This window comes from Pelobates fuscus, chromosome 2 (assembly GCF_036172605.1).
Source record: "Pelobates fuscus isolate aPelFus1 chromosome 2, aPelFus1.pri, whole genome shotgun sequence".
In the NCBI taxonomy this organism is placed as follows: Eukaryota; Metazoa; Chordata; class Amphibia; order Anura; family Pelobatidae; genus Pelobates; species Pelobates fuscus.
In genome coordinates this window covers 199671753-199698039 of record NC_086318.1, presented here as the reverse complement: position 1 = coordinate 199698039, position 26287 = coordinate 199671753, and the positions used below count along the sequence as shown (strand labels likewise).

The 26287-nt window shown below is 40.8% G+C and overlaps 1 protein-coding gene across 1 annotated transcript in view; it reads right to left on the bottom strand.

Annotated features, from left to right (window-relative positions):
* Nucleotides 1-25912, bottom strand: part of AKAP12 (A-kinase anchoring protein 12) — a 165415-nt gene extending 139503 nt beyond the window's left edge. Inside the window, exon 1 of the mRNA XM_063443090.1 lies at nt 25376-25912. Within this exon, the coding sequence (XP_063299160.1) occupies nt 25376-25516 (141 nt within the window). The 5' untranslated portion in view covers nt 25517-25912. The remainder of the gene's footprint in view (nt 1-25375) is intronic.
* Nucleotides 25913-26287: the final 375 nt, after the last annotated feature.

The following is a 26287-nucleotide window of genomic DNA, read 5'->3' as shown; positions in this document are numbered from 1 at the left end:
GAGGAAATTGCCAAAAATAGAAGAGTCTAATGCACCACAGTCTGTCAAGAGCCAAATGGCACACTATCTCCCGGGGAATTGCTATGATTTGGGATGCATAAAGCACTTTTGATGACATCATGCATTACATGAAACATTCCATAATCAGTTTCACGAGGGAGCAGAGCAAGAAGACCTAGAAGATTAAAGAAGCATAGCAGCTTACTTGATCCACGCCAGCGCTTCCAAGGTCGGGTAGCTGGGTGGACATAAATACAAATAAAACAAATAATGTGCGAGTGTTTAAGAGGATGTGTGTGTGTGTGTGTCTGTCAGCATGTGTCTGTGAATGTGTGTCATGTGCAAAATTCGAAAAGCAGGGGGGTGGGGAGGTGGAGTACAAAAGAAGGCAGCGATGGCACTGCTAAGTTACTGAAGATGGCACCAGATAGGAAAAGAGTCAGGTGTTAAAATTGAAGACAAAAAAATATTTTAAGGGACTAGAAGACCAAATACAGTCAAACGACTGTAAATTGTCAGTCAATACCATTTCAGGTGCATGAATGACACATACAGGTGATACTCGAAAAATTTGAATATCGCGCAAAAGTTAATTTATTTCAGTAATGCACCATAAAAGGGGAAACTAATATATGAGATAGACGCATTACATGCAAAGCAAGATAGTTCAAGCCGTGATTTGTCATAAGTGCGATGATTATGGCTTACAGCTCATGAAAACCCCAAATCCACAATCTCAGTAAATTAGAATATTACATGCAATCAATAAAACAAGGAGTGTACATAGAACAATATCGGACCTCTGAAAAGTATCAGCATGCATGCGGACTCAGTACTTGGTTTGGGCCCCTTTTGCAGCAATTACTGTCTCAATGCGGCGTAGCATGGAAGCCATCAGCCTGTGGCACTGCTGAGGTGTTATGGAAGACAATGATGCTTCAATAGCAGCCTTCAGCTCTTCTGCATTGTTCGGTCTCATGTCTCATCTTTCTCTTGGCAATGCCCCATGGATTCGCTATGGGGTTCAGGTAAGGCAAGTTTGCTGGCCGATCAAGCACAGTAATTCCACGGTCATTGAACCAGGCTTTGGTGCTTTTGGCAGTGTGGGCAGGTGCCAAGTCCTGCTGGAAAATGAAGTCAGCATCCCCATAAAGCTCGCCTGCGGAAGGAAGCATGAAGTGCTCCAAAATCTCCTGGTAGACGGCTGCGTTGACCCTGGACTTAATAAAGCAAAGTGGACCAACACCAGCAGATGACATGGCTCCCCAAATCAACACAGACTGTGGAAACTTCAGACTGGACTTCAAGCATCTTGCAGTGTGTGCCTCTCCATTCTTCCTCCTGACTGTGGGTCCTTGGTTTCCAAATGAGATGCAAAAGTTGCTCTCATCAAAAAATAGGACTTTGGACCACTGAGCAACAGACCAGGTTTGTTTTTCTTTAGCCCAGGTAAGACACTTCTGATGTTGTTTGTTGTTCAGGAGCGGCTTGACAAGAGGAGTACGATATCTGAAGCCCATGTCCAGGATCCGTCTGTGAGTGGTGGCTCTTGATGCACTGACTCCAGCCTCAGTCCACTCCTTGTGAAAGTCCCCAACACATTTGAATGACCTTTTCCTGACAATCCTCTCCAGGCTGCGGTCATCCCTGCTGCTTGTGCACCTTTTTCTTCCACATTTTCCCTTCCACATAACATTCTATTAATGTGCTTTGATACAGCACTTTGGGAACATCCAACTTCCTTCGCAATTACCTTTTGAGGCTTTCCCTCCTTATGGAGGGTGTCAATGATGGTTTTCTGCACAACTGTCAGGTCAGCAGTCTTCCCAATCATTGTAATTCCTACTGAACCAGACTGTGAGACCATTTAAAGGCTCAGAAACCCTTTGCTGGTGTTACGGCTTACTTAGCTGATTAGAGTGGAACACTGTGAGCCTAGAATATTGCACCTTTTCACAATATTCTAATTTACTGAGATTGTGGATTTGGGGTTTTCATGAGCTGTAAGCCATAATCATCGAACTTATGACCAATGACAGCTTGAACTATCTTGCTTTGCATGTAATGCGTCTATCTCATATATTAGTCTCCCCTTTTACGTTGCATTACTGAAATAAATTAACTTTTGCATGATTCAAATTTTTCGAGTATCACCTGTATACTGTGTACTTCATTATACAGCTTGCCACTGTACGCTTTAGCGCTTCAAGTGGTTTCTTTTTACAACTGCCAATGCTGAAAGTGACTCCTCTGAAAAGATTACACTTTTCATTGTCTCACTTTTATTGGACTATTATTAACTCATTAAATGATAAAGAGTTTGGGAATCCATTATCCGCTCAGAGTGATTTTCCGATGAACCTTCAGGGACTACAAACTGTCTAGGTTGTATCAATCTCCCCATTAGAACAGAGAAGGGTAATCACTAAATCCTTCAGCATCCAACTGTCTAATGTTCCAGTTTTGGAATCCTGTCCTACCCTCCTGGGTATTTCCTCAGGGGTTCCAGATTATTGGATACCTGAAAAAAACTGAATACAAGAATTGGCCTAAAAACACCATCCAGGGCCAGTCCAGTGTCTCCATGCAGAGGGTGGATACACTGAATGGCAGTTACACTGTGCAGCATTGCTTCAGGAAGCACCTCTAGTAGCCATCTGATGAGTGACCAGTGGTGGTATCCCTAGGCTGTAATGTAAACACTGCGTTTTCTCTGAAAAGGCAGTGTTTACTGCAAGAAGCCTGAAGGGAATGATTCTACTCACCAGAACAAATACAATAAGTTGTAGTTGTTCTGGTTACTATAGTGTCCCTTTAAGTGCTATTTTTCTAGAGCCAACAAATTAAACATTAAACTTCATCCATAATATGTCTTAAACTTAAAAAAAAAAAAATTATGTTATAGCATAGATTTAGCATATGATCTAAAAATTCAACTTAATGATTGACAGGGCGCTAAGATGGTTCCAGGATAAAGAGTTGTGCATCGCTACGTTTATTTTATATTTTTTCTCACCACACAAATACATATTTGTTAGACATAGCACTAAACATAATAACATAAATCAAGTAAAGTGTCAGTTCCCCTGTAGGTTTATGATATAGCTCTTCTTAACTACTTATATTTCACGTGAACACACAGGGCCATTTTAATTTAGGAGTGTCGATGAGGTTTTAATAGATATTTTTCAGGATTTGTCAAACACAGAAAACGATTTATGTAATGGAAAATGTAATTTAGAACAGGATCAAACTTTTATTCACACAGGATCATTTGACACTAGACTTATGCACATACGCGGCATGTGTTTCAACTAGGACGAACAAATCAAATACCTATTAAATTTACACTCGAACGAATCGATCCATCCGGAATTACCCTGCATAGTCTTATTAATGAATTTCATTTGTTCGTCCCAATTCTAACACATTTGTGCACAAGCCTAAAAAACACATTACTACCAGTTTTATCACTGGGAGATTCAGTTAAACATTCATTCACACAAAATATATGAAGCTGCTAGAAAAGATAGATTAGGCTAGAGAAGATGAACAGAGGAATGTGGACCCTACAGAGTGCCGGTTAGAGAGGGATACATCTAGATCTCTGGTGCCGTAATGTGGGCTACAGCGGTTATCAGATGAATTATGTCTGAATACACTGAATGTGCATGGAATGCTTATTTGTAGGGGTTTGTATTTCTACAGGAGACATGCTGTTGACTTCTATCAGAATACAGCACAATTTTTGTCTGATAACATTCTTTTTTTCTTAGCTAAGTATAGGGGATGTTTTCAAACCCATAGAAATCCATAGACTAATCATTAAGACATCAGGGTAGATTTACTATACTATGAATTGTGTTATGATTACTTGTATACAGACAAACATATTACATATGCAGTCACAAACCTTCAGGATGGCTGAACAAAATGTGGTTCACATACAATGGCAGAGTAAAGTTTAGAAATTGCTTGTGGCAGGGGCATTGCTTTGGGGAGAACCTGAGGTGGAGGAGGTAGTCCATCTTATCCTGTATCTCTGGCCAGGTGGCTGTGAAGCTACTGCTGCCAAGCTCTCTGCCCAATCTCTTCATTCAGCGTAAGAGCAGGTGGGAGCAGCACAGTGTAGATAAGAATGTGGGAATGTGTTGCTCAGAGAAAGTTCAAAGGAGTAAACTCAGTGAGACAGGAGCTGTTAGACAGCAATGGCCCCATGTTCAGCTGCCAGCCTGCAGAGATACAAAGCTAAAGAGCGGACCAATTTGAAAGAAAACACAAGATAAAGTGAAAACCAAGAGGGAGGGGTTGAGGGACAGAGTCACAAGGAGGAGAGGAAGAGGAAGGGATAAGAATTCTTTGAAATAAAATGGCCTTCAAAGCCTGATGCAAAGACAAAAATAGCTGAACGAAGATGTGAATATTAAACTTTTTTTAATCTCAAGTGCAAATTTCTAAATCTGAAGTTTACCCCAAATCCTGTATCTATACATGAGAAAGTTGTGAAGAAGCAAGAAAATAATTAAAGGGTATGCGTCGTCGCTATTTTCACTCATGCTCTTTTGAAAGAGCATTCAATTCGGTCTACATCATGATAGTTTTGCAAGCAAATGTATAGTTTGGGATAAAACATATTTAAAAATAGGTCTTTCTCCCACTTCTCAGTCAATTCTTTAAACTGACTAACAAGGGAGAGCAAAAGAAACCTCCCACAAGTAGGCCTTTTGCTCTCCACATATAGCAACTACAGCACATGTGCTGTGATTGCTATGGTTACTCCATAACTGATACTGCTAGTACTGTCTAGAGAACATAGGAATATTATGAATTATCAGCATTTTTATATTTAATTTCATCAAATACGTTGAATTCATCATATGCCATAGATGCCAAACATTGTGATTTACTCACCTTATCTCAGTTCCAGCACCACCACTCCTAAGCTTTGTTGGTGTTACTATTCTTGTTTAGACACCAGCATGCTGGCAATGAAGCCAATGTGACAACGTCACACAGGTGCCATGCTTGGGAACGTGTCCCCAAGCAGGGCAAATCACACAAACCAGCAAGGAAGGACTGGAGGCAGATGTTGCAAGAAGAGTAACACCCATGAAACTTAGTACATGGAGGTGCTGAAATTGAGATATGGTGAGTAAATCACAATATTCTACATTGAATACATCATTAGTATCTCTATGGTATATAATCAATAAAATGTATTGGGGTGTGGGGCTGTATTTGGTGAAATAGGCCAAAAGAAATACAAATTATAATTCATAATATTCAGGGTACATTCCTGATATAAAAAAAGCTAATTTCTAAAAAGTAATATAAGGATTGATCTAAATTGTAGATGGGATTGTCTCCTCACCCATAGTGATGGCTGCCAGAAGACATCTTTCTATGTGTTCTATGACCTGTCTGCCCACGATGGCAAGGTGATGGCATAATAAACTGTGGCAAATCAGTTCTTAATGTGAACAGTCTCTTCACTGCACTTGAATAAACAGTGTAGAATATCAGAAATCCTGTGCAGGACTGTGTCTCCTATGTAATATAAAGTGATTCAAATCTTAAAATGCTGCAATGAAAACAAAAATATTCTTAACGTATTTCCAGTCATTGTGTTGACGCATTAATCTTGAGATGTAACTCTAAATCATGATTTATCGAATAGTTTAGTAGGGAGTATATGCTTATATACTGTTTTTAAAGATAAAGAAAACACATAAATCTTTTACAATGAACTATTGAGTTTATAATCACAACAGCTGTCTTGAAAAGCTCGGACATGAGCTTAAAGAAAACAATCTGAGAATTGAAATAAAATATTGGAAAAATAGTTCAAGTTAAGTTAATGCATCATGTAGGACATATAATATAAAAGGAACACTCCAAGCACCATGGGCCCCATAGTACAGAGTAAGTAGTCATGCCATTGTAAAACCATATGAAAACTTACCTGGATCCCGCTGGAAAACTGCTGCCACCTCTCCTGCCGTCAGAAACTGTGCCACTGTTCTAAACCTAGCCATGCAGAGTCACGCTCATTTTCTGTGAGGGCTCAGCTGACACTCTCAGACAATGATCCAGTCCTGCACTGCAGAGCTTAGGTCAGGAGTTCCTGGCAAGACTGTGATGTGTGCCTGGCAGTTGTCAAATCGTTCTTAAATGGATTGGCTACTTACAATGGGAGCAGGGCTGTACTGATTATGTGTGTTCGTTTTACATGAGCCTGTCATGCTTTATTTAACGGGTACTATAGGTATCAAAACATCTTTAGCCTAATGAAGCAGTTTTTTATGTATAGAGCATGCCCCTGCAGTTACACTGCTCAATTATCTGCCATTTAGGAGTTAACTCACTTTTGTTTCTGTTTATGCAGCCATAGCCACACCTCCAGTAGCTTTGACCGACACATCCTCCATGAAAACAAAATGGTTTCCTTTTCCATCAGATGTTGCTTTAGAAGTTTTTATCTCCTGATCTGTACATTGAACTTTAATTGCATACAGGAGGCTCCTGCAGTGTCTACAAGGCTATTAGCAAAGCAGGAAATGAGAAATGCAATGCTAAACAGACAGTGCATAAATCTAGAATATCTAGGTTCCTTTTCATGAAGTGTTTAGGAATGCTGTGCAGGTCACATGCAGGGAAGTGTGAGTAAGGCTGTATAATCAAAGTTATATAACTCCTAAAAGGGAATGGAACACAGACTGCAGGGACATGAGCTATAGATTAAAACTGGAAAGAAGATACAACAACCAGTGAAAGAAAGTAAATGGATACAATCTTGCACTAGAGTTGGTAGGGTTGCAGGGTATCAGGGCATAACCCAGTGAGTATAATATAGAAGCGAAGAGGCTGAGAAAGGTATGACCAGAAATGTCCACCCTATCATCAGTCCCTATACCCCAGGATAGACATGTTCATAATCATGGCTTCAAAAAATTGCCAGTATAGAACATAGATGAAATATGTAAAACAATAAATTTTATTGACCCCTTCAGGGAAGATAGTAAACACACAAAATGAATAATAAAAGTGTATATACATGAAAAAAGTGTGAAAAAAAATATAAAATAGAAATCGTCTGTAGCATGACACACCTTGCTATCACAAAAATGAGTGACACAATCTCAACGGATAGCTGTCAATGTGTATATAATCGTAACAGTTACCCGATATGTATCACTAGAGTAGCAAGTGTAAAGAATGGAGCTTCTGTATAGCCACACACCTTTAAATTGCAGAGATATTATGGCAACATCTTTATGATTGAACTGGCTTTCAGTGTGTATATTGTGAGAGCGTAACGATAACCCTGATTTGTATCACAAAAGTAGCAAAAAAGTAATTGTTCGTACGCAACAGTCACAACTCTCATTCAAGGTACTAATATGAGGTCTAGGTGATTTGCTAGATTGAAGATATGGCAAATCTAACCTACGACCTGATTACTGTAGGAACGGAGCCAAAAAAGGCACACACATTGCTCGTGTGTCAGTAACTGTCTCCGTGCTGGTAAGGAGTATATATCAGTAAAAATCTTGGTGCTAGTAGGGAGTCTGATTGCTGAAATAGCTAGTAACCCCAGTACCACCATTAACAGAAAGTAGTGTGTAGAGGGAAAATCCCTTCCTAGTGAGCATACAGCGATTAAATACCTAGTCTACTTGACAGGCAGATTTCTAGTCTGATCAGATTCTAGACTGAGTGGTCCCTGAAATCATACAGAGTACTAGTCTATTCTGATACTAATGCTTTTCCTTTTCAGATAGATTGCTGCTCTGATCTGATCTAATTCTGGACCGAGTGGTCTTTTCCTTCTCAGATAGATTGCTGCTCTGATCTGATCTAATTCTGGACCGAATGGTCTCTATAATGAACCCAGACTTCTAGTCTATAGTCTAAATACTGGACCGAGTGGTCCCTGTAATAACTCAGACTTCTAGTCTATACGGATAATTAATCAAGTGGTATAGTGAGTAGCGTAGTAGCTCAGACCGGAGTGGTCCCGGTATTAACTCAACGCGCGTTTCGGCGCTGGCGTGGCGCCTTTGTCAAGAGCTTACCGGAGAGGGTGAGCCCGCCACAATTTAAACCTCCAGGCTCCGCCCATGAAAAGCCCGACGTCATAATCGCTGAACGAGCAGCGTGAGTCGGTGGGCGGAGGATGGATGGTTGAGTGGCATGTACATCCATCCGGCAGGGGAATAGCCAGAACGGTTAACCCTATGTTCGCCAAATATCTGGATGGATGCTAAAGAAAGTCCCTGAACAGGGGCATAAGTAATAAATGTCATATTTCGGATGAGACATCGAGCAAGTACTGCAGGGCAATACATAGACATATGGTGGAGATAAACAATATATATAGTTAAAGATAGGAGTGCAGTAAATCAGGTGGATAGGCTACCAAACAATTCATGAATACAATAAGGTGGAAAAGTTGATACATTTACATATTTACAGATGCAGCAAATGAGATTTAGATGGGAGCTTCACCATCAGAATGACCTCAAGGAATCGTATGTTGTAAACTGATCCCCAAATTGATGGAATCAGCTAGTGAACACAAAATAATAGATATATTGACCTAGAGTGTAGATCATTAAATAGAGTATTCAGATGCTGGTTGTATGAATCGATCACATGGTCGATATAGTGAATGAGCTCCCATCTAACCCCCTGCAAACCCAGGGGGGTATTTTGATGTATTAAATGAATGGTGCAAATGAGAATCCTTCGTTTAGACCCTTGGGTTGTAAAGTTTTGAGCCTATATATCCAGAAACTCTCACGTTGCCTGAGAAATTTGTCATAGTCTCCTCTCCTTCTGTCACGTTTAACCAATTCAAGGCCACAAAAGCGCAGGCCCTGTGATTTGCCTGAGTGACGTTCCTTCAAGTGACGAGCAATGGGTGTTTCAATCGTTAGTTTGGGTGATCTAACGTGTTCCTTAATCCTCTCTTTGAAGGGACGGAACGTCTTGCCCACGTATTTGTAGTCACACTCGCACGTGAGTAGATATACCAAACCTGAGGTATTACAATTGAAAAAGGATGTAATGTTGAAGGTCTGTTTGTTGTCACTATCTGACACTTTTTTAGAATCCCGTTTAATATATTTGCAGGCGACACATCGCCCGCATTGGAAAGTGCCAGTGATGGATCTGTGAAGCCATGTTTTGATCCCCAGTTGTATAGGCTGGAAGTGACTGGGAACTAACAAATCTCTTAGGTTTTTGCCTCTACGTGCCGTAATGTCTACTCTTGGGCCCAGAATCTTTTTGAGATGGATATCCCCTGTTAGGAGTGGCCAAAATTTTTGGATTCCGCTTTTTACTCTGTCCCAGCCTGCGTCATAGGTTGCAATCATGCGGGGACGGGAGATAGTGGGAGGTACAGGTTCCTTTGCACTTAAAAGGGTCTCTCTTTCTGACTCCAAAGCTCGCCTAAAGGCTCTTTTTAGGCACCGGTTAGGGTAACCCTTGGCCTTAAACTGTACTCTCAGGATGTCAGCTTGAGTTTTGAACTCCTGCAAAGTGCTGCAATTCCTGCGTGCCCTAAGATATTGGCCTATAGGGATTCCTTGCTTAAGGGGTTTAGGGTGGAAGCTATCCCAGTTGAGGAGGCTGTTAGAGGCAGTCGGTTTTTTGTAAAGGGTAGTTTGGATCACCTGGTTGTCGACCGAGACAGTCAGGTCCAGAAAATTGAGGGTTTTCCCACCGAATTCAGAAGTAAATCTGAGATTGTGGTCATTGTCATTCAGGAGAGTTACAAATCGGTTAAATTCATTATCCGTACCTTTCCAGACTATTAAAATGTCATCTATATACCTGGCCCAAAGGTGTATTAGGGGGGTAAAGGATGAGAATTTGGTTGATCTGATAACTACTTCTTCCCACCATCCCAGGTGTAGGTTTGCGTAAGATGGGGCACAAGCTGTCCCCATCGCAGTGCCCCGCACCTGGTGGTAGAATTTATTGTTGAATAGAAAGTAGTTATGGGTAAGGACGAATTTAAGTAACTCCAAAATGAACTTTGAGTGTGCAGAGAGGTCGATGCCTCTCTTTTCTAAGTAGTATTGGACGTGCTGTAAGCCCCCTTCATGGGGTATGGAGGAATAGAGAGCCTCTACATCCAGGCTACAAAGATTCACAGGTTCATGTAGTGTGAGATTTGAGAGGAGTGCCAAGGTCTGTTTTGTGTCCTGGATAAAGGATGGCAGAGATTCCACAAAAGGGCGTAAAATTTGATCCAGGTAGATGCTACCGTTTTGTGTGAGGCCATCATTGCCAGAGACAATAGGGCGTCCTGGTGGGTCTAGTTTATTCTTATGGATTTTGGGTAGGCAGTAGAACGTCGCTATCCTAGGGTTCTTATTGAGAATAAATTCATATTCTTCCCTGGATAGCAGACCTCTACTGCGACCTTTGTCCAAAATCTGTTTGTATTCCTCCAGGAAGGAGTTTGTAGGATCTGTTGGGAGTATTTGATAGGTTTCCCTATCGTCCAGGATTTTGAGGGCCATTTTGACATAATTGGTTGACTTCATCATTACGATGTTGCCTCCCTTATCTGCCGGTTTTATGATGGTCTCCCTATCGTCTCTGAGTGAGTGTAGGGCTTTCCCCTCCAGTTTTGTCAAATTCATATTGGGATGGAAGTCAAGATCAACATTTTTTATATTTTCAATCTCAAATTTGACTGCTTCCAAGAATACCTCAATATTTCTGTAGCTGCCTATGTGTGGTGTAAACCGACTTTTTGGTTTCAGGTTAGTGAGACTTTTGGTGACAGTGGGGTCATTGTCATCTAGTAAGGATACCAGAGCCATCAGGCCATTATAGTCATCCTCAGAAATGCCCAGGTCTTTGGTTTTTCTTTCAATCTGTAGCTGATGGTATTTGCAGAGAGCCAGTTTCCTGACGAACAAATGTATGTCCTTGATCCATGTAAATTTATTGTATGCTGGAGTAGGTACGAAAGAGAGGCCCTTTTTAAGGACATTCGTTTCATGAGGGGTTAGGATATGATCTGATAAATTGATCACTTGAGTCATATTGCTCAGTACCGTCTTCTCCTTGTAAACCTTCCCCCCCTGCCTCTGTTGCGAGTTTGATATATTTGGCGAGGGGGCTCCTCCCTCTGGTCCAACTCTAAAAAATTCACCCCTTTTTTTATGATGCCTCTAGTGTTGGATGGGTTGGATATATTGGACGTGGATGGGGGGGGCTGTTGTCTAGATTCATTATCAGTATCTGAGGAATCATATTCAGAGGTCATTGTATTGTCTGAGTTCCTTCTAACTCTACGTGAAAATGAACCATAGATATGGCCTGTTTCGTAGTCCCTTAGATCTCTGATAAATTTCTGATGTTTCCTAAGTCTGATTGTCTGTTGAAATTTGTCCAGGTTCTGTTTCAATTTGATCTCCAATTGGTTATATAGGGGATCCGTTTGAAACGTGTGGACCTTATCAATTTCTTGTTCTAGATTTTTATCTGTCTCTTCAAGTTTGATTTTTTCGTGTTTGCATATTATTTGCATGAAAGTCTTGGAACAAGTGCCAGCAGCTGCCTCCCATTCTTTGGTTAGTTCTGTGTTTTCAGCATGGGATGAGGGAATGTTGTTGACTCTGAGGCCTCTTGGTATCATCTCTTTTTTGAGGTAATTGTCAAGGGAAGAAATTTCCCAACTAGCTCGTATTTGCTGTCTATATAGTTTATTGAGTGTATTGAATGATGAATGAATATCTAGCAGATTATCTGTGGTATTCAGTTGTCCACCTGAGAATACATTTTCTGCATCTTTGCACCATACTGAGCTATCTGGCTTATTTGCCAGGAACCCTGTCATTTTGATAAGTGTAAATTCTAAGCTCGAGAATGAAAAAGCAACCAAGGTACTAAAACCTATTAAATAATACAAGAAAGAAGATACAACAACCAGTGAAAGAAAGTAAATGGATACAATCTTGCACTAGAGTTGGTAGGGTTGCAGGGTATCAGGGCATAACCCAGTGAGTATAATATAGAAGCGAAGAGGCTGAGAAAGGTATGACCAGAAATGTCCACCCTATCATCAGTCCCTATACCCCAGGATAGACATGTTCATAATCATGGCTTCAAAAAATTGCCAGTATAGAACATAGATGAAATATGTAAAACAATAAATTTTATTGACCCCTTCAGGGAAGATAGTAAACACACAAAATGAATAATAAAAGTGTATATACATGAAAAAAGTGTGAAAAAAAATATAAAATAGAAATCGTCTGTAGCATGACACACCTTGCTATCACAAAAATGAGTGACACAATCTCAACGGATAGCTGTCAATGTGTATATAATCGTAACAGTTACCCGATATGTATCACTAGAGTAGCAAGTGTAAAGAATGGAGCTTCTGTATAGCCACACACCTTTAAATTGCAGAGATATTATGGCAACATCTTTATGATTGAACTGGCTTTCAGTGTGTATATTGTGAGAGCGTAACGATAACCCTGATTTGTATCACAAAAGTAGCAAAAAAGTAATTGTTCGTACGCAACAGTCACAACTCTCATTCAAGGTACTAATATGAGGTCTAGGTGATTTGCTAGATTGAAGATATGGCAAATCTAACCTACGACCTGATTACTGTAGGAACGGAGCCAAAAAAGGCACACACATTGCTCGTGTGTCAGTAACTGTCTCCGTGCTGGTAAGGAGTATATATCAGTAAAAATCTTGGTGCTAGTAGGGAGTCTGATTGCTGAAATAGCTAGTAACCCCAGTACCACCATTAACAGAAAGTAGTGTGTAGAGGGAAAATCCCTTCCTAGTGAGCATACAGCGATTAAATACCTAGTCTACTTGACAGGCAGATTTCTAGTCTGATCAGATTCTAGACTGAGTGGTCCCTGAAATCATACAGAGTACTAGTCTATTCTGATACTAATGCTTTTCCTTTTCAGATAGATTGCTGCTCTGATCTGATCTAATTCTGGACCGAGTGGTCTTTTCCTTCTCAGATAGATTGCTGCTCTGATCTGATCTAATTCTGGACCGAATGGTCTCTATAATGAACCCAGACTTCTAGTCTATAGTCTAAATACTGGACCGAGTGGTCCCTGTAATAACTCAGACTTCTAGTCTATACGGATAATTAATCAAGTGGTATAGTGAGTAGCGTAGTAGCTCAGACCGGAGTGGTCCCGGTATTAACTCAACGCGCGTTTCGGCGCTGGCGTGGCGCCTTTGTCAAGAGCTTACCGGAGAGGGTGAGCCCGCCACAATTTAAACCTCCAGGCTCCGCCCATGAAAAGCCCGACGTCATAATCGCTGAACGAGCAGCGTGAGTCGGTGGGCGGAGGATGGATGGTTGAGTGGCATGTACATCCATCCGGCAGGGGAATAGCCAGAACGGTTAACCCTATGTTCGCCAAATATCTGGATGGATGCTAAAGAAAGTCCCTGAACAGGGGCATAAGTAATAAATGTCATATTTCGGATGAGACATCGAGCAAGTACTGCAGGGCAATACATAGACATATGGTGGAGATAAACAATATATATAGTTAAAGATAGGAGTGCAGTAAATCAGGTGGATAGGCTACCAAACAATTCATGAATACAATAAGGTGGAAAAGTTGATACATTTACATATTTACAGATGCAGCAAATGAGATTTAGATGGGAGCTTCACCATCAGAATGACCTCAAGGAATCGTATGTTGTAAACTGATCCCCAAATTGATGGAATCAGCTAGTGAACACAAAATAATAGATATATTGACCTAGAGTGTAGATCATTAAATACCTTATTGTATTCATGAATTGTTTGGTAGCCTATCCACCTGATTTACTGCACTCCTATCTTTAACTATATATATTGTTTATCTCCACCATATGTCTATGTATTGCCCTGCAGTACTTGCTCGATGTCTCATCCGAAATATGACATTTATTACTTATGCCCCTGTTCAGGGACTTTCTTTAGCATCCATCCAGATATTTGGCGAACATAGGGTTAACCGTTCTGGCTATTCCCCTGCCGGATGGATGTACATGCCACTCAACCATCCATCCTCCGCCCACCGACTCACGCTGCTCGTTCAGCGATTATGACGTCGGGCTTTTCATGGGCGGAGCCTGGAGGTTTAAATTGTGGCGGGCTCACCCTCTCCGGTAAGCTCTTGACAAAGGCGCCACGCCAGCGCCGAAACGCGCGTTGAGTTAATACCGGGACCACTCCGGTCTGAGCTACTACGCTACTCACTATACCACTTGATTAATTATCCGTATAGACTAGAAGTCTGAGTTATTACAGGGACCACTCGGTCCAGTATTTAGACTATAGACTAGAAGTCTGGGTTCATTATAGAGACCATTCGGTCCAGAATTAGATCAGATCAGAGCAGCAATCTATCTGAGAAGGAAAAGACCACTCGGTCCAGAATTAGATCAGATCAGAGCAGCAATCTATCTGAAAAGGAAAAGCATTAGTATCAGAATAGACTAGTACTCTGTATGATTTCAGGGACCACTCAGTCTAGAATCTGATCAGACTAGAAATCTGCCTGTCAAGTAGACTAGGTATTTAATCGCTGTATGCTCACTAGGAAGGGATTTTCCCTCTACACACTACTTTCTGTTAATGGTGGTACTGGGGTTACTAGCTATTTCAGCAATCAGACTCCCTACTAGCACCAAGATTTTTACTGATATATACTCCTTACCAGCACGGAGACAGTTACTGACACACGAGCAATGTGTGTGCCTTTTTTGGCTCCGTTCCTACAGTAATCAGGTCGTAGGTTAGATTTGCCATATCTTCAATCTAGCAAATCACCTAGACCTCATATTAGTACCTTGAATGAGAGTTGTGACTGTTGCGTACGAACAATTACTTTTTTGCTACTTTTGTGATACAAATCAGGGTTATCGTTACGCTCTCACAATATACACACTGAAAGCCAGTTCAATCATAAAGATGTTGCCATAATATCTCTGCAATTTAAAGGTGTGTGGCTATACAGAAGCTCCATTCTTTACACTTGCTACTCTAGTGATACATATCGGGTAACTGTTACGATTATATACACATTGACAGCTATCCGTTGAGATTGTGTCACTCATTTTTGTGATAGCAAGGTGTGTCATGCTACAGACGATTTCTATTTTATATTTTTTTTCACACTTTTTTCATGTATATACACTTTTATTATTCATTTTGTGTGTTTACTATCTTCCCTGAAGGGGTCAATAAAATTTATTGTTTTACATATTTCATCTATGTTCTATACTGGCAATTTTTTGAAGCCATGATTATGAACATGTCTATCCTGGGGTATAGGGACTGATGATAGGGTGGACATTTCTGGTCATACCTTTCTCAGCCTCTTCGCTTCTATATTATACTCACTGGGTTATGCCCTGATACCCTGCAACCCTACCAACTCTAGTGCAAGATTGTATCCATTTACTTTCTTTCACTGGTTGTTGTATCTTCTTTCTTGTATTATTTAATAGGTTTTAGTACCTTGGTTGCTTTTTCATTCTCGAGCTTAGAATTTACACTTATCAAAATGACAGGGTTCCTGGCAAATAAGCCAGATAGCTCAGTATGGTGCAAAGATGCAGAAAATGTATTCTCAGGTGGACAACTGAATACCACAGATAATCTGCTAGATATTCATTCATCATTCAATACACTCAATAAACTATATAGACAGCAAATACGAGCTAGTTGGGAAATTTCTTCCCTTGACAATTACCTCAAAAAAGAGATGATACCAAGAGGCCTCAGAGTCAACAACATTCCCTCATCCCATGCTGAAAACACAGAACTAACCAAAGAATGGGAGGCAGCTGCTGGCACTTGTTCCAAGACTTTCATGCAAATAATATGCAAACACGAAAAAATCAAACTTGAAGAGACAGATAAAAATCTAGAACAAGAAATTGATAAGGTCCACACGTTTCAAACGGATCCCCTATATAACCAATTGGAGATCAAATTGAAACAGAACCTGGACAAATTTCAACAGACAATCAGACTTAGGAAACATCAGAAATTTATCAGAGATCTAAGGGACTACGAAACAGGCCATATCTATGGTTCATTTTCACGTAGAGTTAGAAGGAACTCAGACAATACAATGACCTCTGAATATGATTCCTCAGATACTGATAATGAATCTAGACAACAGCCCCCCCCATCCACGTCCAATATATCCAACCCATCCAACACTAGAGGCATCATAAAAAAAGGGGTGAATTTTTTAGAGTTGGACCAGAGGGAGGAGCCCCCTCGCCAAATATATCAAACTCGCAACAGAGGCAGGGGGGGAAGGTTTACAAGGAGAAGACGGTACTGAGCAATATGACTCAAGTGATCAATTTATCAGATCATATCCTAACCCCTCATGAAACGAATGTCCTTAAAAAGGGCCTCTCTTTCGTACCTACTCCAGCATACAATAAATTTACATGGATCAAGGACATACATTTGTTCGTCAGGAAACTGGCTCTCTGCAAATACCATCAGCTACAGATTGAAAGAAAAACCAAAGACCTGGGCATTTCTGAGGATGACTATAATGGCCTGATGGCTCTGGTATCCTTACTAGATGACAATGACCCCACTGTCACCAAAAGTCTCACTAACCTGAAACCAAAAAGTCGGTTTACACCACACATAGGCAGCTACAGAAATATTGAGGTATTCTTGGAAGCAGTCAAATTTGAGATTGAAAATATAAAAAATGTTGATCTTGACTTCCATCCCAATATGAATTTGACAAAACTGGAGGGGAAAGCCCTACACTCACTCAGAGACGATAGGGAGACCATCATAAAACCGGCAGATAAGGGAGGCAACATCGTAATGATGAAGTCAACCAATTATGTCAAAATGGCCCTCAAAATCCTGGACGATAGGGAAACCTATCAAATACTCCCAACAGATCCTACAAACTCCTTCCTGGAGGAATACAAACAGATTTTGGACAAAGGTCGCAGTAGAGGTCTGCTATCCAGGGAAGAATATGAATTTATTCTCAATAAGAACCCTAGGATAGCGACGTTCTACTGCCTACCCAAAATCCATAAGAATAAACTAGACCCACCAGGACGCCCTATTGTCTCTGGCAATGATGGCCTCACACAAAACGGTAGCATCTACCTGGATCAAATTTTACGCCCTTTTGTGGAATCTCTGCCATCCTTTATCCAGGACACAAAACAGACCTTGGCACTCCTCTCAAATCTCACACTACATGAACCTGTGAATCTTTGTAGCCTGGATGTAGAGGCTCTCTATTCCTCCATACCCCATGAAGGGGGCTTACAGCACGTCCAATACTACTTAGAAAAGAGAGGCATCGACCTCTCTGCACACTCAAAGTTCATTTTGGAGTTACTTAAATTCGTCCTTACCCATAACTACTTTCTATTCAACAATAAATTCTACCACCAGGTGCGGGGCACTGCGATGGGGACAGCTTGTGCCCCATCTTACGCAAACCTACACCTGGGATGGTGGGAAGAAGTAGTTATCAGATCAACCAAATTCTCATCCTTTACCCCCCTAATACACCTTTGGGCCAGGTATATAGATGACATTTTAATAGTCTGGAAAGGTACGGATAATGAATTTAACCGATTTGTAACTCTCCTGAATGACAATGACCACAATCTCAGATTTACTTCTGAATTCGGTGGGAAAACCCTCAATTTTCTGGACCTGACTGTCTCGGTCGACAACCAGGTGATCCAAACTACCCTTTACAAAAAACCGACTGCCTCTAACAGCCTCCTCAACTGGGATAGCTTCCACCCTAAACCCCTTAAGCAAGGAATCCCTATAGGCCAATATCTTAGGGCACGCAGGAATTGCAGCACTTTGCAGGAGTTCAAAACTCAAGCTGACATCCTGAGAGTACAGTTTAAGGCCAAGGGTTACCCTAACCGGTGCCTAAAAAGAGCCTTTAGGCGAGCTTTGGAGTCAGAAAGAGAGACCCTTTTAAGTGCAAAGGAACCTGTACCTCCCACTATCTCCCGTCCCCGCATGATTGCAACCTATGACGCAGGCTGGGACAGAGTAAAAAGCGGAATCCAAAAATTTTGGCCACTCCTAACAGGGGATATCCATCTCAAAAAGATTCTGGGCCCAAGAGTAGACATTACGGCACGTAGAGGCAAAAACCTAAGAGATTTGTTAGTTCCCAGTCACTTCCAGCCTATACAACTGGGGATCAAAACATGGCTTCACAGATCCATCACTGGCACTTTCCAATGCGGGCGATGTGTCGCCTGCAAATATATTAAACGGGATTCTAAAAAAGTGTCAGATAGTGACAACAAACAGACCTTCAACATTACATCCTTTTTCAATTGTAATACCTCAGGTTTGGTATATCTACTCACGTGCGAGTGTGACTACAAATACGTGGGCAAGACGTTCCGTCCCTTCAAAGAGAGGATTAAGGAACACGTTAGATCACCCAAACTAACGATTGAAACACCCATTGCTCGTCACTTGAAGGAACGTCACTCAGGCAAATCACAGGGCCTGCGCTTTTGTGGCCTTGAATTGGTTAAACGTGACAGAAGGAGAGGAGACTATGACAAATTTCTCAGGCAACGTGAGAGTTTCTGGATATATAGGCTCAAAACTTTACAACCCAAGGGTCTAAACGAAGGATTCTCATTTGCACCATTCATTTAATACATCAAAATACCCCCCTGGGTTTGCAGGGGGTTAGATGGGAGCTCATTCACTATATCGACCATGTGATCGATTCATACAACCAGCATCTGAATACTCTATTTAATGATCTACACTCTAGGTCAATATATCTATTATTTTGTGTTCACTAGCTGATTCCATCAATTTGGGGATCAGTTTACAACATACGATTCCTTGAGGTCATTCTGATGGTGAAGCTCCCATCTAAATCTCATTTGCTGCATCTGTAAATATGTAAATGTATCAACTTTTCCACCTTATTGTATTCATGAATTGTTTGGTAGCCTATCCACCTGATTTACTGCACTCCTATCTTTAACTATATATATTGTTTATCTCCACCATATGTCTATGTATTGCCCTGCAGTACTTGCTCGATGTCTCATCCGAAATATGACATTTATTACTTATGCCCCTGTTCAGGGACTTTCTTTAGCATCCATCCAGATATTTGGCGAACATAGGGTTAACCGTTCTGGCTATTCCCCTGCCGGATGGATGTACATGCCACTCAACCATCCATCCTCCGCCCACCGACTCACGCTGCTCGTTCAGCGATTATGACGTCGGGCTTTTCATGGGCGGAGCCTGGAGGTTTAAATTGTGGCGGGCTCACCCTCTCCGGTAAGCTCTTGACAAAGGCGCCACGCCAGCGCCGAAACGCGCGTTGAGTTAATACCGGGACCACTCCGGTCTGAGCTACTACGCTACTCACTATACCACTTGATTAATTATCCGTATAGACTAGAAGTCTGAGTTATTACAGGGACCACTCGGTCCAGTATTTAGACTATAGACTAGAAGTCTGGGTTCATTATAGAGACCATTCGGTCCAGAATTAGATCAGATCAGAGCAGCAATCTATCTGAGAAGGAAAAGACCACTCGGTCCAGAATTAGATCAGATCAGAGCAGCAATCTATCTGAAAAGGAAAAGCATTAGTATCAGAATAGACTAGTACTCTGTATGATTTCAGGGACCACTCAGTCTAGAATCTGATCAGACTAGAAATCTGCCTGTCAAGTAGACTAGGTATTTAATCGCTGTATGCTCACTAGGAAGGGATTTTCCCTCTACACACTACTTTCTGTTAATGGTGGTACTGGGGTTACTAGCTATTTCAGCAATCAGACTCCCTACTAGCACCAAGATTTTTACTGATATATACTCCTTACCAGCACGGAGACAGTTACTGACACACGAGCAATGTGTGTGCCTTTTTTGGCTCCGTTCCTACAGTAATCAGGTCGTAGGTTAGATTTGCCATATCTTCAATCTAGCAAATCACCTAGACCTCATATTAGTACCTTGAATGAGAGTTGTGACTGTTGCGTACGAACAATTACTTTTTTGCTACTTTTGTGATACAAATCAGGGTTATCGTTACGCTCTCACAATATACACACTGAAAGCCAGTTCAATCATAAAGATGTTGCCATAATATCTCTGCAATTTAAAGGTGTGTGGCTATACAGAAGCTCCATTCTTTACACTTGCTACTCTAGTGATACATATCGGGTAACTGTTACGATTATATACACATTGACAGCTATCCGTTGAGATTGTGTCACTCATTTTTGTGATAGCAAGGTGTGTCATGCTACAGACGATTTCTATTTTATATTTTTTTTCACACTTTTTTCATGTATATACACTTTTATTATTCATTTTGTGTGTTTACTATCTTCCCTGAAGGGGTCAATAAAATTTATTGTTTTACATATTTCATCTATGTTCTATACTGGCAATTTTTTGAAGCCATGATTATGAACATGTCTATCCTGGGGTATAGGGACTGATGATAGGGTGGACATTTCTGGTCATACCTTTCTCAGCCTCTTCGCTTCTATATTATACATTAAAACTGCTTCTTAAAGCTAAAAAATGTTTTGGTGCCTAAAGTAACCCTTTAACTTTATCAAAACCTATTTTTTCTGCCTGTGTAGTGTCCAAATAAGCTATTTTTTGTCCCACCTTCTATATCTTCTTTTTGCAATAGTCACCCCCTGCTCCATGGATCCAGTGCAACCATCACCATTCCTTCATGGGCAGCAAACCCCTCACCAGCATGACCCCCCTTTGGTAAGATTCCAGACACATGGTGATGACGCTGATGTTCTCCCTTCCTTGTCATGTTGCCAGCTTGAATGCAAGGTAAGGGGGGCGAGCCAGGACTGCCTGGTAGGGGGGGAAAGACGCACTTGTAATATATGCGTGATTACAAGCAAGAGAACAGCCTTAAGGTGTGTTCTCTTGCTTACAGACATCAGCATAGAGTCTATGCAGATAGTCTGAATAGCAGGGGCAGCAATTTTTCACAGCAGTATTTTGTGAAATCTACACATTAGCTACTGATTTTACTAGCACATTGTATATACATTGACAGGTACCCTTAAAGAACGCCAGAGTTAGGGTCAGATCATCACCACATAGTCTCTACAGATGACACAAATCTTTGCATTTATTTTACATACAGCAGGTGCAAAAGACCTACACAAACTTTGTGATGACTGCTAATCCTACCATGAATAACAATGAAAGACATACACATCTTCTAAACAGAAAAAATGCAAAACATTAAAGAACCAGAAAGAGACAAATGCTATTCTCTGTAAAGAAAAAATATATAAAGAGCCTTGAACCAAATCCATAAGGACAATTGAGAATGGAAGTTACACCCACATGGTGAATGGACCAGTTGTTTTTTCCCCTTTCATGCCTTTGTTTGGCAGGCAGTGCTGTCTCGTATCTACTAGAAATGTCATCCAACGTAAAATAACCTTCAATAATACTATTAAAGATAATAATAATAACAGTGATAAAGAATGACCTTTAAATTAATAATTAAGTCTTAAGGTAAGTGACCTATACAATGTTGTGTTGTATATGACCAGTACAAAAACAAACCTATTTTTTATTTCCCTGCTGAAGCGCACTTGTTTCCACACTTGACAGATTATTTACTAGACCAGAAATTGCTGACAGTGGCCAAAGAACTGGGGTCTTGCTACATTCTAAAATCTCACCTATAAACCCTCCTTCCAGACTGTTTCCAAGGCTAATCATTCTCAGTTCCATCCTTTGTCTCATGCAGTTCTGTAATTGTCACCCACCAATTCGGTCATTTTATTCCCCCGTCACCCTTCATCCCATTTTCACTCCTCCTATCTCCCCTAAATCCTTTTATACGGATTACTCTAGTAACTGCTTTGGTTGAATTTATTGCAAGCAATGCCTACAATAACGTTTACAAGATCAATAATTTACTGAATAAGCCATATTAATGATGCCACACCTTATTCTTACATTGTAAGGGCACACTAAAACACAGAGGTTACTTATTGGAAAAGACAAGGCAGACAAAAATAACAAATTCCACGAGATGCATGTCTTTCTTCAAATAATTCCACTGTCAAACTTATATAAATGGTTGCAAATTATCACTGGTATGAAACATTAAACTGTGTCTTGCCAGAATGGTGTGGAATGCTTTGTTAGGTTATGGGTTATTCAAGTAGACAGCACGGCTTAAATAGACAGCATCACTTCTATGGACCCAGTTATCATTTGACACTTGAATTTACATTAAGGATTTAGCTATATATATGCGCAAGCCTTGGTCTTGATGCTTTTTTGACCTAACAGGCTGTGTTTCTATAACAAATTGTATGAAAACTATTATAATTCTGCTCATCAAAGTCCAAAACCAAATCCACCCATGGAGTCAAGAAAAATCCCTGCTCCCCCTTTAGAGGAAACATTATTAAATAAGAATTTTTTCTTAATTCTTTGGAAATTATACGATTTAATAAACATTGTAGATCACCTATGATGTTTGTTAAATGAACACTCTAAGCACCATAACCAATACAGCTTAAAGGGACATTATAGTCACCAAAACAACTACAGCTTATTGCATTTGTTCTGGTGAGTAGAATCATTACCTTCAGGCTTTTTGTTTTGCTGTAAATACTGAGAAATAGCAGTGTTTACATTACAGCCTAGTGATAACTCCACTGGCCACTCCTTAGATGGCTGCTAGAGCTGCTTCCTATCTCAGTCTTGCCTAGTGTGCATCACAACATTCAGTATCTCCACACTCTGCATGCAGACACTGAACTTTCCTCATAGGGCTGCATTGATTCAATTCATCTCTATGAGGAGATACTGATTGGCCAGGGCTGTGTTTGACTTGTGCTGGCTCTGCCACATGGTCTGCCTCCTTGACAGTCTCAACCAATCCTATGGGGAAGCATTGTGATTGGCTCAGACCACCACTTCAGATGATGTCAGCAGGCAGTTTCACAGGCAAACAGGGGCAGAGGTATCAGCTGCAGACTTGAATACAAGTAAGATTTTACTATTTATAGGGAGGCAAGAGGGTGTAAGGTGGGTTAGATGGCGGTTTTAACACTATAGGGTCAGAAATATAGGTTTGTGTTCCTGACCCTATAGTGCTCCTTTAACATAGTGGTTACAGTGCAAAGATTGTTCTGTGATGCAAACTTGGTGTAATCTTTTAAACGGTTTTAAAAGACACTTTAATATATACCTGAATCCCACCAGGCACATGTACTAGATACCTAAGGAGACATGTTAGCAAGAGTAAATGATTTCACTGGCAATTCCAAGAAGGAACAAGTTTGTAAAATCATGTCTGCATGCTGATTAGCCTGTATCCTCATTATATAAAAGTGTGAATAAACCTTTCATAGTACTTTATGGTGGTAGAGTCACGTTTGTAGGTTGTGATGTATCCTGGAGAGAGGATGGCTGTGAAAGGGTGTGGAGAGACAAGGAGTGGTAAGAGAAAGCAAGGGATGCAGTGTGGGACAAAGAGAAGATGAGTGAGCAGTTTTTCATCCTTTGCAGGCCTTTGGAAACCTGTTCATTCTGCAGTCATTGAATCTGCCGGGTACCGGTGTTCTGTCAGAATACTATACAGAACACCGGTCCTTGTTCACTCCCATTAACAGACAGACTACACAAAATAAACCGATCTTTCATTTCTATGTTATTGTTGTAGTAAAAGATTTGCTACCAGTGGGATCTGCAAGTTTATGTTCTCCCCGTTCCTAAAAATGGTGCATAAAAAGCACAGCTGTAGCATATTTTGGTTGCAGTCGGTTTGTGTGTGTTTCACCTGCAACACTGATTTTAGGATAACAAGTACAGATCCAGCTAGTGAGGGTTTTCTTTAACTCTTTGAATACAAGTCTCTATCACTTAAAAAGGATGAATATAATACATTTTATATACAACAGAGTTTTAATGTAATAGAGCAAAATAAAAGACATGCTAGCAATTAACATGCATACAAAATATACTTATTTAAAAAAAAAAATTAGCAGTGTCTCATACTGATATCTTCCCTAAAAGCTACCTCTATAGTATTGTTCATGTTGTGGAGAGTACAGCACTTGGAATGTGACAAATATGAGTTAAAAGACAAATAACTTGATCCCCACGTGCTGTAACCTTGAGACTAGGCAGCAGCACACAATGATCTCAGAAGGAGCAGACAAGACAGAAGCTTGCTGCAGAGCATACGGCAAGCTGGCCATGCTGAGCACACACTGTCATGCAGCAGTAAAATCGAGTTTTCAAGGATTAGCTCCACGTTCTAAACCCACCTCTCTGTCTCATCTTTTTAATAGACTTCCATCTCCTTATGCTCCCGGGTTAGCTGGATTAGACTAATTGAATTAGGGTTTTTATGACTGCAGCTGGGGTGATTGCGCAGTTCTCAGTGTGTATACGATGTATGCCCTACACACACACACACACACTCTGACTGCCCAGCTCTCAGCCCCTATCACAATTTGCATAGCTATTTCTCTCTGTAATAAAAGAAATCTGAGGAATGTACACAATGCAGATAACTGATTTAACCTCACTAGGTTTTCCATAATCAAAGCTGCCAACTCCCCCATCAGACTTCAGAATTGATAGGACGTTTTCCAGAGGCAATAAGAGGAGGTAAAACAAACTATAACAAACATTGTCCCACATGCATGATTCTATCTATTAAACATACACACACCTACCTAGCAGTTATTGGGTTTATTTGACCATATGTGTGAATGTATTCACTATGACAGTTAACGCTCTCTCTCTCTCTCTCTATTAATGTGTTTATTACACAGGTGCTCCCACTGAACCCTTCCAGTCCTTCTTGTATTACTTTATGGGACACTTTCATATATTTTGTCATACTGACTCACTGATTTGACATTTTAGGAAACCCTCAACCACGAGGGCGACCATAACCCATTTTTGTTAACAATGCTGCTTATGGCTTATTTTTATATCAGGGTAGCAATGGAGTCATTACAATGTCTGATAATGATATACACAAAGTGAAAACTAGTAATGGAACGGGACGGAGCTGGGGCTGGGCTATTTAACCCCTTAAGGACCAAACTTCTGGAATAAAAGGGAATCCTGACATGTCACATGTCCTTAAGGGGTTAAATAAGCTCACAGGTGATTTAACCCATCTATTTTACCCACAGATTATACTAATATTACACAATAATAAAGCTTTTGCATTTCCTTGACATAATGCAAAAGAGTATATTAATCATCACATCATACACCTGTCTCTTCGCTAGACATAGGAGTGAGTCTTACCTTAGCATCATCTGCTGGGTCCACCACCTCCACCTCCTGCCCATCTGGCTGTGTTTGCTCTCCCCCCTGCTCATTCTGTTCCTCCACACGTTCTTCATTGGTCTTGTCGGCGACCTGTTCAGTGGAGGTCCCAGCTCCCATGCTGTCTGTCTGCCTGCCAGTAAGCTCCTGTCTTCTTCTATAAACTGATGCGGTCTCTCCCCCTCTTCACCCGTGAGCAGGGCAGTGATGGAATAATCCCACAGTAAGCAGATCAACTGGAAATACTCGGATACTTATTAATTTAGAACTATGTGAGTTGACAGTATAGGTGTGACGTTAAAATGCACACCTATAGGCATTACAGTACTAATGGTGTGATGTAAAAATGACTGAGGCTCTGTATAGTATGTGATCCAGGAATGCAGGACCTCCAGCAAACAACCTTCCCAAGAGAAGTTGCAAAATGCAAATGGTTTTAAGCCAGCTTTCAGCAAACTAACTTACACAGTTTTTTTTTTTTTCCTTCCTTATGAGAGCCTCTCCTATCCTCACTGCACCCCCTCCCTTTCTCTTACTCCATCACATGAGGATCAGACACGCCTTGCAGTATCAAAACAGACTGCTAGAAAGCCATGAGGACAGGGGGCTGTGGGAGGGACAGGTCTGTGGCACAGTCACACAGACACAGCCCTTAACTATTTTAGAAGCACACGGGTTGGATAGGGGAAGAATCAAAATAAAAACTGATATTATCTCTCTTGTCCCAATATATAAAGCATCCTATTATTTGCTCCTTGACATAGGATCATCTCCATTTTAGTAAGAAAGTTGGCTGTAATGGGTGACTATTGTTCCCAAAATGTCTTCTCTTTATAAGGATTAAATTGAAAGGACAGCATTGTCATGCCATCCCATACAATGTATTCCATT